The sequence below is a fragment of the Aspergillus pseudodeflectus genome (genome assembly GCF_044049435.1).
Source record: "Aspergillus pseudodeflectus strain CBS 756.74 chromosome Unknown BJX68scaffold_6, whole genome shotgun sequence".
In the NCBI taxonomy this organism is placed as follows: Eukaryota; Fungi; Ascomycota; class Eurotiomycetes; order Eurotiales; family Aspergillaceae; genus Aspergillus; species Aspergillus pseudodeflectus.
The window spans coordinates 984878-997820 of record NW_027263782.1 but is presented as its reverse complement, the minus strand read 5'-3'; the positions used below and the strand labels follow the sequence as shown (position 1 = coordinate 997820).

Below are 12943 nucleotides of genomic sequence, written 5' to 3'. Positions count from 1 at the left end.
TCAACGTTTGGGACGGTCGACTTGGTTGCCGTTGACCTGATTCGTGCCTCACCCGGATCCCGATTGCCAGGCCAAAGCCGAAGCAGATCCAAGTGAACTCTGCTCGCGTTCTTTGTTGCGCTGCTGATTTTTCAGATAATTACTGCTGGTAGTGTCTTGTGAGCATGTGCTCTATCGATGTTCTTCCATCCGAAATGCCATTTCATTTGATCCATCTGGTGAGGTTCTCGAGGCCGTCAGTAGTCGTGAAGGATACGATACTAGGTAACTTACGATGCAAACCGAAGAATCCTCGCTGCAAACTAAACCAGAAAATGGCGAAGCCGGCGCAAAGCCAACACGCTGGAACGAGCCAATTCCGAATATTGCCCGGGAAAAGGAATTTGGTTGGCAGCAGCGGCAAACGGGGGAAAATACATATGTCAACGACTCCAAGCGGTCGACTACTACTCCAACTAGGCTCTTACTATCTTCTTGGTAGGCCAATTTTATTTGGCTTCATGAATCTCTCTCGAGTATCCGACCTTGAAGGAAGCACTGCTCTGGAGTTGGAGTGAGCACCTCACCTGGTGCTTTGCCCAGTGAGAACTCACGATGATTCGGAGTGGCTGGAGAATGTCGGACGTGTGCCGAAGACGGCCACAATAGTGACGATACTTTGGCGCTGCCTCCCGCATTGAGCAAGAGCAAAAAGTCAATCGAGAGCCTTTCTGGCCCGTGATTCGCACTCCTTTCTATGCATCCGGGAAAATTGGAGCAATCGTGTTTCCCCTCAGACGGAGGCGTCGAATTTCGAAACAGTTCAATCCAAAAGTTCCCGTCGTCATCACCATACGATGTATGCCAGGCGTAACAGAATCACGAAGGATGAGAGCGAAAACTCTCATTGGCCCTTCACATCCATGCAATAACAGAACGGGACGACATGGGCACCAGGGTGCGCGGCAGCAGTCGAGCTTCCGAGTGGCCTTCATCCTTGGGTTGAACGCTCAATTCAGGCCAGCCGGGAGACTTTTTTCTTTCTGCTGCTCAAGACTCAAGTACTCCGTTATTGCGTTGTCCTCCTCTCCCTGTTCCAGCCGCCGCCGCCACCACCAGCCAGTCTTGGATTCAAGACGCCAGTGCATCGTACTGCAGAATCCTTCAACCCCTCCGCCATCCCGTAAGGCTACGGATTCATGCACCATTTCTCCGCAGTAACAGTCCCCGCTGACCGAATATTGGTCCATCGCGCCTCATGGCACATCCACATTTCCACATATTTAGGTGTAGGGGTTGACAACCTTATCAGAGGTACTATCATCGTGGGGAGTGGAGAGATCCTGAAGGTGAGGAACTGAAGCATTGTACGTATTGACATGCCCACTTGACTCCACGGCAGGATCAATCTGGAGATCCAGGTACCAGGATGCACGACTCAAATGGACGCTGTGGATACATCCTCAATAAGCTTAATTCTGCTGTGGATGAATCTCCAATTCCGGATCCCGTCACAGCATATGTCTAGTATTCAGATTCTATCTCTTGCCAGCCATGAAATATTATACTGGCGAGGAAGTTCGAAGAGACTGACGCGTCCTACAAATTGATTTTCTGTATCCGCTCGTCGTCATACCAGCATAACAGGCTCGCCTGCATGATATATCCATACGACTATCTCCTTCGTGCGGAATATATATCACTGTCCTCGATGCTTTGACGGCAGGCGATACTGGCATAATTGAGCTTGGAGACCCGCAAACGGAAGGGATTTCCTCGCATTCCACGCACACACCCTTCATTTCGATCGCTAATGGCGCCAGACTTGGAACCGCCCAACCATTTGCCGTCAAGATCCTGGTTTTCACCAGCCCGCTGCTTGATGTCTGTGTTTGATGACGGGTTGTGGCAGAATCCAGTCTACTTGGCAATGGCAATGCTGCCACGCACTTTTATTATCTGCGACATCCACCGATTGAATTGACCTCCAAGTCTGTATCTACTTGTCAAATTTTCCTTGTTTTGCATGTCCAATCTCTGATGCATTTGGGACCCAAAGACGCGCCGTGGCGCTGTCTGGACGACCGAGTGAAAACAGAGTTGGCAGCTATGCTCCACAGGAGATTTTCCCAAGTTCGCTGAGCTTCTCCCGTTGCGACAGTGGACCTTGACCACGGCTCGGCGGGTGCAGTGGGCTCAATTGCAGGTGATCTGCTCTGGCAAGCTGATATTACACATTAAGACCACGGCACGTAATCACGGCATCGACTGAGCAGGTTCGAGGTGATTCAGGAGTCGCAGAGACCAATTGATAATTGAGTTGACAAGCAGGTCTCAAGAGAAACAGAAACTGACTGCGACCTTGCGGCAGACAGCGGATAGCATTGTCCTGAAAGGGAAGGTTTCCCCAGCGCGAGACCTCGGGTTGTCACGGCCTGCGGTCATACGGAGAACTTTGCTGATGGAATTCCATTTCCAATCTCATCCTTTGAGGATTCATCTCCGTTCATTCACAATTCGGTGTCTAGTTCTGCAGAATCTCGCCCTACTTGCCACTTACGCGACTAGTCCCAAGGAACCGCCCCTCTGAGCTCTCGTGGTCTTCATGTTGGAGTCACATAAAGAACTAGTGGCATTTTAGTCCGAACTCTCAAATTCGACTAGCAAGCTGGCCTCTCATGAGGTCGCAACCCCCCCTGCAACTCGCCCAATGTGGCGGTCCGATCACGGCAGCTGCCCCCACTACAGAAGCCGAAGGCCCGCCCATGGAAAATTCCACAGAAGACTTCCACCCTGGCGCTGTTCCTCTGTCAGCGCGCGTCGTACGTTGTGCTCCTGTTGCTGCGCGCTTAACAACGGATCATCGCTTCTTCGAGACAGTAATAAAAATACGGGTCCAGGGGTGAGCTCTCAGGTTCCCACTCTGCAGTGTGCAGAATTATCCGTGTGGATACGACACGATTAGAATCGTCTTGAAGCTTGGCCCCGGATCTCTATAGCACACTGCACAGTACAACGTATGACTTTTGCCTGCTAGAGAGACATGGGCGAATTATCGACATCATGCGTCATCAAATCGTCTTTCGGCACGCGACGTAAGTGACTTGGTCGCTGGCCATCAGAGTTGCCAATAGCAGGCTCCATCGAGTCTCATACGTGGCAGAGAATAAGAAAGACAGTGGCTGGCAAGGTCGTCGATATCGGAGGGTTTCCTTCCTTCTCTTTGCCGCGACAACGTACTACGGAGGACTCCTACTACTCTCACAGTTGACAACGACCCGACACATCCGCCCTCCGCCTACCAACACGGCATGAGCTAGCCTGGTACCTTCGACTACTGCAAGACCTGCCTCAAGCTTGCAGATCGCCTTCTCTCCCGCCAAACCTGGTCCAGCGAATCACTGTGCGGAGGCGTCAGGATTGAATCCTTGCCTCGGCACTTTTGCCCAAGTTGCCCTACCTGGGACGTTTTTCCGGGCTTGGCCGGAGAAAGCCCGAAGCCAAGTCTGGTTTCAGGAGAACCGGAAGCCAATCAGTTGTTTGCCTCCAACGCCACACACCTCATCTTCATGCGCTGAGGCGCGAGCGTGGTCTGAGCCAGAAATTGTTGAATCGGCCGCTTCGTCGTTTTCACGCTTTCAACTTTCGCCTGGGGAAACGCATAAGTCTCATACCGATGATTATTATTGGTGTGACTGAGATGTCACGGCCTCCCAGTGTCAATGCACGGCGCATGCAAAGTTGTACGGGAAATTGAACAAGGCTCTCCAGGTTTTTATCGATTGCTCGAATCTCGCATAATGGGGCCTTTCCCACCAGCAGGCTGATATGATCCGCGACATTTGATTTGCTGACCAGGTTGGTGAAACCTTCGCCTCTCCATTAATCATTCGTGGAGTCTAGATCTTGAGCCCTCCCTATCATGATCCTACAACTATAAGACCATGGATATAAAAATAACTACGCTTCTCATATTGTCACGCGCATGAGTCGGCATAACTCAATGCAGTCTCCATCAGAATCAGATAACTGACCGGAGCTCCGTTCGCCGTCACAGGGTCTCCAGTTCATAGTCTATGCCTCGAGGATAGGATTTCCCCTGATTACTACGAAGCAGGTAGTGGTGTTTGTTTCTTGCGCTTGCCGACATGAGTCTTTGAGCGTCCGATCATCGACGACTGTTTTGGTTTCGGTCACCTGCCGGTCGTGGCTCAGCATCGAGTACGCGGCTTCTTCGCAGTGATCTCGACGCCCCTATTTCTGGCCTTCTCTTGAGTCCAAACGGTCAGACCGGACCGGCACCCAAGATACTAACCCTCAAGCACGCTGCACACCGTAACTTCCAAGAAGGATCAGGGGTTGGCGGCGGATCAGGGGACAAGACAAACCCCGAGTACGTAACTCAACCAAACCCCTGGTTAGGGGGCAGGAGTAGACATAACAAACGAGGGGTAGCATGATGCTTTGGGTCTTGTCCCCGAACTTCGCCAACCGGACATTAAGCTTCCTGAAGCTGAAGCTGAAGCTGAACCTACCCCTCGGCCCCCATTCTCCAAGTCATCAGCCTCACATAAGGCCCCTAAAAGAGTAATCACTCCAGCGCTGCGGCTATGCACCATTTTGCGCCCGTAAATGCAATGCTTGGCCTTGTCCCTGCATCAGACTGGGAGTGGAACGCCTGATTGCGCAGCGCAGTGCATGGTGAAGCGCGAAGCTGGTACGGAGTACTGATTGTATACTATTGCGTCCTAAAACGAGGCGGGGAGCAGTAGTAGGACCCAGCCCCCGTTTCACCCAGCAATAGCGGCAAGACTAGACTATTGTTAGATCCGGCGGTGCGAGGCGGCTTCTTCCGAGTCTATGAAACGGCCGTCCATGTGGGGGAGATCCGTTATTCTGGGAGCTGGTTTGAATGATCAGAGCGGACTATCTAAGTTAGCACTATGGGCCTGGGATAGCCTCGTTCGATGGGCGGGGATTTAGGGATTAACGAAAGGAGCGAGTCGGAGGCTCGGGGTGAAAGACTAGAAGAAGGTAGTGTGGTAAGGGGCATCGTCGCTCGTGCGGACTCGGATTTCGGGATAAGGGTTAGCACTGTCCTGGTTCATTATTCACAGCTAACGCGCCAATTTGAGCAATTGTGTAGATTCGCTCGGCGAGAGCGGCCCTCTGGTGTCTTGGGAAATAGTCTATGGATGTAGATGCCTCTTCTCTTTCGCACATGCGCCCAACCCATGATTTGAGTTCCCCTGGAATTGGAACTTTTGGAGAATTACCAAAGTTGGCTGTTTGGTTCGACCCCAAAATTAGGACTCTGAAAGCGAGAAAAGCAAACAACGGGTCTCTGTACCTGAAGACTCTATATATAGACTTGAGAGTCTGCAGGCGAGGAGTCTCTAGATCAGCGACAAACTCGCGCATCGGATACTCCGACGTATTGACGTATTCGAGTGCATGCGGTTTCACTGCTCAATTGAGACATGGTTTTCTAGATGTGGCGCGCTGTGATGTGTTCTCGACGTTTTGCTACGGCATGTGTATTGACGGACAAATATACTTTTTGCTGTGCCGAGTTCGTCGACAAGGGTAAATCTTGTTCTGACCCAGGTAGCCGGAACGTTCCTGGATGTTGGGAAGGTTTAGTGGCAAGTATAGATAGTAGGTTGCTTCCGCAGAGAAAAAGCATATATATACAATAACCAAGGAGTATTCCGGGGATATAGACATGGTTAGAGTTTATAATACCGCCGCTCGCAGCCCGGGGCATCATCATCCGCAGCATCGCACTGAGGCTGCTGTGAGGTGAGATTGAATTGGGCTATGTCAGTGGAGAGGTCCGGACGCAATGCAACAACAGTGCATGTGAAGTGTATGATTCGACTACTGTACGATATACCCTTATGGACCTTTATTTGCTGATCTTCTTTGTGATTTGAGAGGTCGGTGTTCTGGCACGGTGGGTTGGCTTGCTTTGCCCTGTACTGTGTGCAATTCTAGACTGTTCCAATCTCAGGTCTATACAGTCCGCTTGAATCCTGAGCGCATCCAAGGCATCCTGTGGCTAGTTTCGGTGTTAGGTCCAGATAACAGCCATCTGTAAACCGGCAATGTTTATTTTGGTTGATTCGATTCTTGAAATGGACGTATTCGGAGGCACTGTTGTACAGAGGCGATTGTAAGGCTTATAAAAACCGCTGCCACCATTCTTTCACCTTTGGGCCTGAAGCACGCTTGAAATCATCAAAGAAGAGCCTGGCTGCAATATAGTTTTCATTAGACGTCCAGCCCTCCTTGGTTAAGATTCCTGATCCGTCGTTCCATAAGCGCATCTTCTCTTCCCGTTCCTTGACAAGCTTAGCCAAATCCTTCTCACGGCGGTATGTGAAGGGACGGTCAGCTTTGCGAAACAATTCTCTCCAATGACTATGATGTATATATATATATATTAGAGTCGAGCCTGAATTACAATGTGGGGCAAGTTTCACTCACTTTTGTACAGACACAAAGGACAATAGGAGATCCAAGATATCCCCTTTCCAGAGATTGCCTGCATGGCAGAACGGTAATCTTCTCGTGTCCCTATTCGGGTGAATCGCCATCCTTGCGAGTAAGGGGCTCCTTTCCTTTGTAAATTTGTCAAACGCATGTAATAACAGCGCGTTAGTGCGCTTATCTAGAGGAGCTGATGTCGCATCCACATTGAGACTCTTGAGCTCCTCAGCCGACATCAGGGTATAGCCGGGCTCATCTGAAGGGTGAATAAAATGCGGCGCAATATTGTTCTCAAAATACAGAGGACGCGTATATGTGTTCGGCCAGTCAATGATATCCGTAACGTGGCCCTGGTCGTCGACAAAAATATTTGAAAGATAAAAGTCCCTGTGCCATAGGTACGACGCCAAAAAACTTTCATCCTTCGGTAGAAGAAAAGGCGTAAGCTGTAGGTAACGCCTAAGGGTTTCAATAAGATCTTCGTGAGAAAATTGATGGCGCAAGAGCAGAGTCGGATGATCACGGGGATAGTATTTGGCATAGTTTGCGAACCAGGCTAGTTCTCGATGAGCAGGAGCCTGTATATATTTCAAAGGATGTGGCCCTGTATCATAGTCAGCATAACGCAGAGAATTTGGAGGAAAGAAGCATACATGGACCGCGATCAATGTCTAACTTGGCCCGCTCTCCGCGCCAGTACTCTGGTGTTACCATTGGCCCTATTGAGAATCGCTTCGCGACTCTGTGGCTTGTTTCGCTTGACAAGCTGGATCCGGTGATCGCGACTGGACGAGAGCCCGGTGGCGCATCTTTTGCGAAGAAAAGGCACCCGTATCTGATTGATTAGATGAGGCCAATGTGAATTATACCAACTGTCCACGTACCCGAGGAATTTTATTGAAAGAAGCTTTCGTTGGATCTCAACGACATCCTTGACCGTTTGCTTCTTGACTTCAAGAGATGTCTTAGTCCAAACGTCCGCGAGATTGTCGCCCGATGGAGGCTCCATGATAACATACTCGGCGCCAACAGGGTTGGTAAAGTCAGCAGCCGCGTTCCAAGCCAGGACTCTGGGCACTGGAAGGCGAAGGACTGTCCTCAGCTAGAGCATTGGTGTGAGTTGTCTATGTTTGTGTGTGCTTGACAGTTCTCACTCACGAATTCCAGAGTCGCCACCTTTGATGCTGTTGCGAGGGAAGGTGCCCCAAAGTTTCGATAGGGAATCCGTGCAATCAATGTTTTGCCGTCAGCCATGGTGAGCTTGAAAGTTTTGTCGTACAATTCTTCGCGCATCTTCTCCAACTTGATACAGGGCCCCGATGAGGCCGCCTCGGACGCGACATTTTGTAGCTCACGAATATTGAAAACGCGATACCTCTCCTGGAGCCGCTCCTCTTCGTCCCAGAGCCATCGTCCGCTTGTATACCTGAAGAGGTCACGCGGTTGCCCCTCGACGGTTTCTAGCCAAGCATCAGGCTGTGAGGTGGAATATGTTCGGCATAAAGAGAGAAACTTGGCTTCTCTCGCTAATCTCGGTAGTGCAGCTCGGGTTCCGAGCGGACGGCACCAAAGCAGAAGCATGAGTGTTGCCGTCGACAAAGTGTCCACTGGAAGGTCACATTGGGGCCCCTGAAGAAGCGATGATAAGGGGAGGCTTGGCGCGGTGTGTTTGTGCAGCTTCAAGGCTCACTTGACACTCCGCAGCAACGCACTCTCAAGCTGCTCCTCATCAAAGCGTCAAATGCCGTTGCATGCCTCGAGATTACAACATGGAATGCGTTATGATCCACTCGTCCCGAATTCCATGACTGAGGATTTCTCTTATCTCTGCTTATCATCGCGAACTCGCCTCTAGATAGACCGTCGAAACTTTCCCCGAGCACTTCCCCAAGCTTCCGCCTGAACCTGCCTACTTGGGGAAAGTGAGCTGCAGGCATTGTTGCGACCTTGACGGGCGGGGTTGGTAGTCGCCATATCACCCAGGTGCCCTTGCAGCCAGATATCTGGATCCTGGGTTATCACTGAGATGATCATGGACTCTCTTGTCCTATCGGCGTCTCCGCCATTGACAGTAACGGTGCGCGGTCCCGTGCTGACTGCATATATAACATGTAGCCAGTGCGACCCCAAGCTCTTGGCCTCAGCCAGCTTTGCCATCCCTTGTCAGATCGGTTCGTCACTCAAGGTCACGGCTAGAGCTGTCTGAAGCTTCGCTATTAGTGCTACCTCGAGTGAAGGACGATCGCGACTACCCTAACAACCATGTCGCTCTTAGGAAAGGCAACTGCCACTTCCACTCCGCCAGTCTACGACGATGCCAATCATGACCCTGTTACCTCTGTTCTGCCCAACGGAGATATCCCTCATTTCGATGATTCCATGGACGCTGATGAGCGTGTTATAACAGCCTTAGGGTACAAGCAGGAGTTTAAGCGCGAGTTCTCACTATGGACTACCTTCTGCGTCAGCTTTGCTGTTCTCGGCCTCCTTCCATCATTCGCAAGCACAATCTATTACGGTTCGTCTTCTTGACATAGTCGAGCACCTTCAAGATGAGAGCTGACACATAGCTTGCTTAGGAATGGGATACGCGGGGACTGCTGGTATGGTCTGGGGTTGGATTATCGCCATGATCTTCATCCAGTGCGTTGCCATGGCCATGGCCGAGCTGTGCTCTGCAATGCCCACGAGGTAGGGTTCAAACATGCCACCATGTGCTTCCACCTCGCGCTGACTCATGTACTAGTGGAGGGTTGTACTATGCCGCTGCCGTGCTTGCGCCCCCAGGATACGGTCCGTATGCGGCGTGGATTACTGGATGGTCCAACTGGATTGGTCAGATCACCGCAGCTCCGTCAGTCGACTATGCCCTTGCCGCCATGATTCTCGCTGCTGGATCCATCCAGAATCCGGGCTATGTCCCCACGCAATGGCAAACCTTTCTACTGACCACGCTCATCATGATCCTTCACGCTGGCATTAGCAGCATGCCGACCAAATGGGTCGCCCATTTCAACTCGTGGGGATCGACCTTCAACATGTTTGCACTAGTTGCGGTCATAATTGCTATCCCTGCTGGCACTACAAACTCGCCCAAGTTCACGCCGTCCACAGAGGTATGGGGAACAATTACCAACATGACTGACTACCCTGATGGAGTTGCTGTACTCATGACCTTTGTGGGTGTTATCTGGACCATGTCTGGGTATGACTCTCCTTTTCACCTCAGCGAGGAATGCTCCAACGCAAACATTGCCTCACCGCGTGCGATTGTCATGACATCCGGAGTTGGAGGTCTCATGGGCTGGTTCCTGCAGCTTGTCGTCGCCTACACTGTAGTAGATATCGATGCCGTTCTGAACTCGGACCTGGGTCAGCCATGGGCGTCATATCTCTTTCAAGTCATGTCTCGCAGGGCAGCACTGGCCATTCTCTCACTGACCATCATCTGCGGCTTTTCCATGGGCCAGGGCTGCATGGTGGCGGCATCCCGAGTCACATATGCCTACGCCCGCGATGATTGCTTTCCGCTCTCAAAATACTGGAAACGCGTTAATAGTACCACGAAAACGCCAGTAAACGCCGTCATCCTCAACGCTGTCCTCGGTATTCTCATGTGCCTACTATTGTTTGCCGGTGATGTTGCCATTGGTGCCCTTTTCTCCATCGGTGCTATTGCTCAGTTCGTTGCTTTCGCTATTCCAATCGCTATCCGCGTGTTCTTCGTCGGCAATCGCTTCCGCAAGGGGCCATGGCACCTGGGCCCTTTTGGTCCGTGGATTGGTGGACTGGGTGTAGCATTTGTTCTCTTGATGGTGCCGATCCTGTGTTTGCCTGCCGATACAGGCTCGAATTTGACGCCAGATTTGATGAATTGGACTTGCCTGGTTTGGGGAGGGCCAATGCTCGCAGTCAGCATCTGGTGGGTTGTTGATGCGCACAAGTGGTTCAAGGGCCCAAAGGTCAACGTTGAGCATGCTATTCACGGGAATGTCATTGTCGGCATCGGCGAGGAGCAGATTGCGGCTCACCCAGGGGATGCTTCACCACATACCTCAAGGAGCTCATCGCCCAAGCGTTGATCGTCGGTTCCTGTGGGATATACGTTGCTGTTGTGTTGTATCTTTATGAATTACTTTATCATTTAGCCAATTTGGCAATAATGTCACTTACGTTTACCTGTTACTCAGCCCCAAACTCCTCACATTAGGTTGCGGCCCACAGGCCTTCCTCAAACGAAATTGATCTGCTCAGTAGGTGCAAGAGACATATACTCCTCTCCGACATGCTAATCATCAGAATATAATGACGAGCTTATCTCTCGCGATAACAGGACAGGATGGCCTTCGCCCATTATCCTCTGTTCGACTCTGCAACCTTTATGACGCTATCAGTGACTGTAGCATCATCGTACTTGTCCAAGAGCAGAGGTAGAATATGGTGCCCATACAATCGGTTGGTAGCGGCCGCTTTGTCCACGCTTTCTGAGATGACATGTGTATCACGACGATCAAGCAGGAGCTGGACAACAGTTGTCCCTTTGTTCGTACTTCCTGACGCGGCCGCAAAAACTCCTTCCGTTATAGTGGGCGCAGCAGGTAGGCCAGGAAGGCGCTTCGTAATCACTGGCCGGCCCCGTGCTGCTGTATTCTTGAAAATAGCTTCATCAAGTGTGAGGCAGCTCTGCCAGCGATCTAGCAACACATTGAAGATAAGACTACACTGGTGTCGAATGGAGAGGAGCAGAAAGTCATCGATAATCTTGCTCTCAGGTTCGACGACCAGGTCACAAGGTCATCGTGGGCTAGTAACGAGGCTACTATCTTCACCCCATCGTCATAGTTCGCGGCATCATCCCGCCTACCAGTCGATCATGACCTCCATTCCTGCATTAGAGGTCGACGGGATCCTTTATGAACTCAAGCGATCAGGAGGGCTGGACGATTCCATTGAGCTTCAGAAACCCCCTCGAAAGCTCAACGGTTCTAAAGATAGAGGGAAAATGGTTTTGTCTCGTACCCAAGTCGGATCGACGTTTTTCAACCATGACGAAATTGTCCAATGTGGTGAGCCTAATCAATCTCCATAGTACTCATGGTAGCTCACTGATTTTCTCCCGCCAGGCGATGAACTGATACAAATATCCCCGAACTATGATTTAATAACCTATAACTGCCAAGCCCTGCGCTTCAATCTCTTTCGAAGAATCCTAGATGATAATACTAGCAAAGTCCTGCGAAAGAACGGTCCGGTTGTGGATATACTGCATATTGACGTCGACTCGAGGATCCGGAAGCAGAAGATCCACGACAGCCGCAGATCCGGTACAGACGGCAGAGAATGGTTGCTTCGCGTGTTGACTTCGACCTTACTTGTTTTGCAATAAGAAGCCGACGATTGGTGCGTTTTTCTGCGAGGCTGCTATGAACAGAGAAGTCTGACCGTTTGCGTCTCGATACTTTGAGTCTGCCTCTGCGTTGAGCAACGCCTTTACCATTAGTATAGCGCCGTAGCGTGCAAGAGGCCATAGCGACTCTGATAGCTCGTCGGATGTTGTTTGGCGCGAAACTGAAGTCAGGTGGGCGACAATGAGGCTGACCACATTCTCTACGCCAGCAGCAGCAGCAGCTAAGTATAGCAAGGCGGCTTGCTTCAAGTTGTCCTTTGTATGCAGATTTGCGCCTGCTTCGAGCAACTGCTGGACAATCTGCTCTTTCCTGGAATGGGAAGCCCATGAGAGCGACGACCATCCACCCTCGTTCCCCAACTCGATATTTGATCATGGCTGAGAAGTATATCCACCACCTCATCCTGGTCACTTGACGCAGCCCACGGCAATGGTGTCCGCTTGTTTCTCACGAAACTATCACATTTAACGTCGCCTTTCGCAAGTAGTAACCGCACAATGTCTGCTGGACTGTTTCGTACAGTAGGCCATAGCACCTCTGCCATCTCGCTAGATGTACTACGTAGATGATACCTCACATCTGGCTCACGTATTAGCATCCTGGCCACTTCCTCCAGCCAACGTGTTCTTCGACTCTTTGTAAAAGCTGAAGACAAAACGTATAGCCGGCTGCCCCCAACAGTGTCAGGCGTTGATCATTGTCCGCAAAGTTCAAATCAACTTGCCCTGTATCCAGCAAACAGACGTACCATTCTCGGTTGAGCCATGTGCGCAGCCCACCACAACGGCGTAGCAGTCTCACCTGCATCAGGGTCAACATCGCCCCTTGCTAGTAGAAACTCAACCACATCTTCGTATCCCGCTTCCACCACCCACTCGAGCAGTAGCCATGTGCGCCAGGTCGGCCTGCTCAGCTGCTCATGGTAGACCACCGAGTTTGGAGTCACATCAAGCTGGTCTAGGAGTATCTCCGGCAAATCCAGTGATATGTCCCGCGCAGCGAGAAAAACCGCAGTGTACCCTTCCGAGTCGGTTGCGTGGATATCTGCGCCATGCAGCAAGCAG

The 12943-nt window shown here is 51.1% G+C and overlaps 2 protein-coding genes across 2 annotated transcripts; one reads left to right on the top strand and one right to left on the bottom strand.

Moving 5' to 3' along the window:
• Nucleotides 1-5930: 5930 nt before the first annotated feature.
• BJX68DRAFT_180291 (uncharacterized protein) lies at nucleotides 5931-8187 on the bottom strand. Its single transcript, XM_071037193.1, has 4 exons — nucleotides 7630-8187; nucleotides 7356-7573; nucleotides 7125-7306; nucleotides 5931-7075 (listed from the first exon to the last, which is right to left on the bottom strand). Exons 1-4 carry the CDS (start codon nucleotides 8050-8052, stop codon nucleotides 6465-6467), a joined length of 1434 nt encoding a protein of 477 aa, XP_070903225.1. The 5' UTR covers nucleotides 8053-8187; the 3' UTR covers nucleotides 5931-6464.
• Nucleotides 8188-8967: 780 nt separating this feature from the next.
• Nucleotides 8968-10656, top strand: BJX68DRAFT_229355 (amino acid permease). Its single transcript, XM_071039019.1, has one exon. It carries the CDS (start codon nucleotides 9351-9353, stop codon nucleotides 10551-10553), a length of 1203 nt encoding a protein of 400 aa, XP_070903224.1. The 5' UTR covers nucleotides 8968-9350; the 3' UTR covers nucleotides 10554-10656.
• Nucleotides 10657-12943: the final 2287 nt, after the last annotated feature.

What these genes read in the sequence shown, in the direction of transcription:
- BJX68DRAFT_180291 (XM_071037193.1), bottom strand. Translation starts at nt 8,052, where the DNA reads ATGCTTCTGCTTTGGTGCCGTCCGCTCGGAACCCGAGCTGCACTACCG. An exon ending in AGGTGGCGACTCTGGAATTC is followed by an intron (nt 7,574 to 7,629) that starts GTGAGTGAGAAC and finishes CCAATGCTCTAG; the next exon opens with CTGAGGACAGTCCTTCGCCT. An exon ending in CTTTCAATAAAATTCCTCGG is followed by an intron (nt 7,307 to 7,355) that starts GTACGTGGACAG and finishes CTAATCAATCAG; the next exon opens with ATACGGGTGCCTTTTCTTCG.
- BJX68DRAFT_229355 (XM_071039019.1), top strand. Translation starts at nt 9,351, where the DNA reads ATGATTCTCGCTGCTGGATCCATCCAGAATCCGGGCTATGTCCCCACG.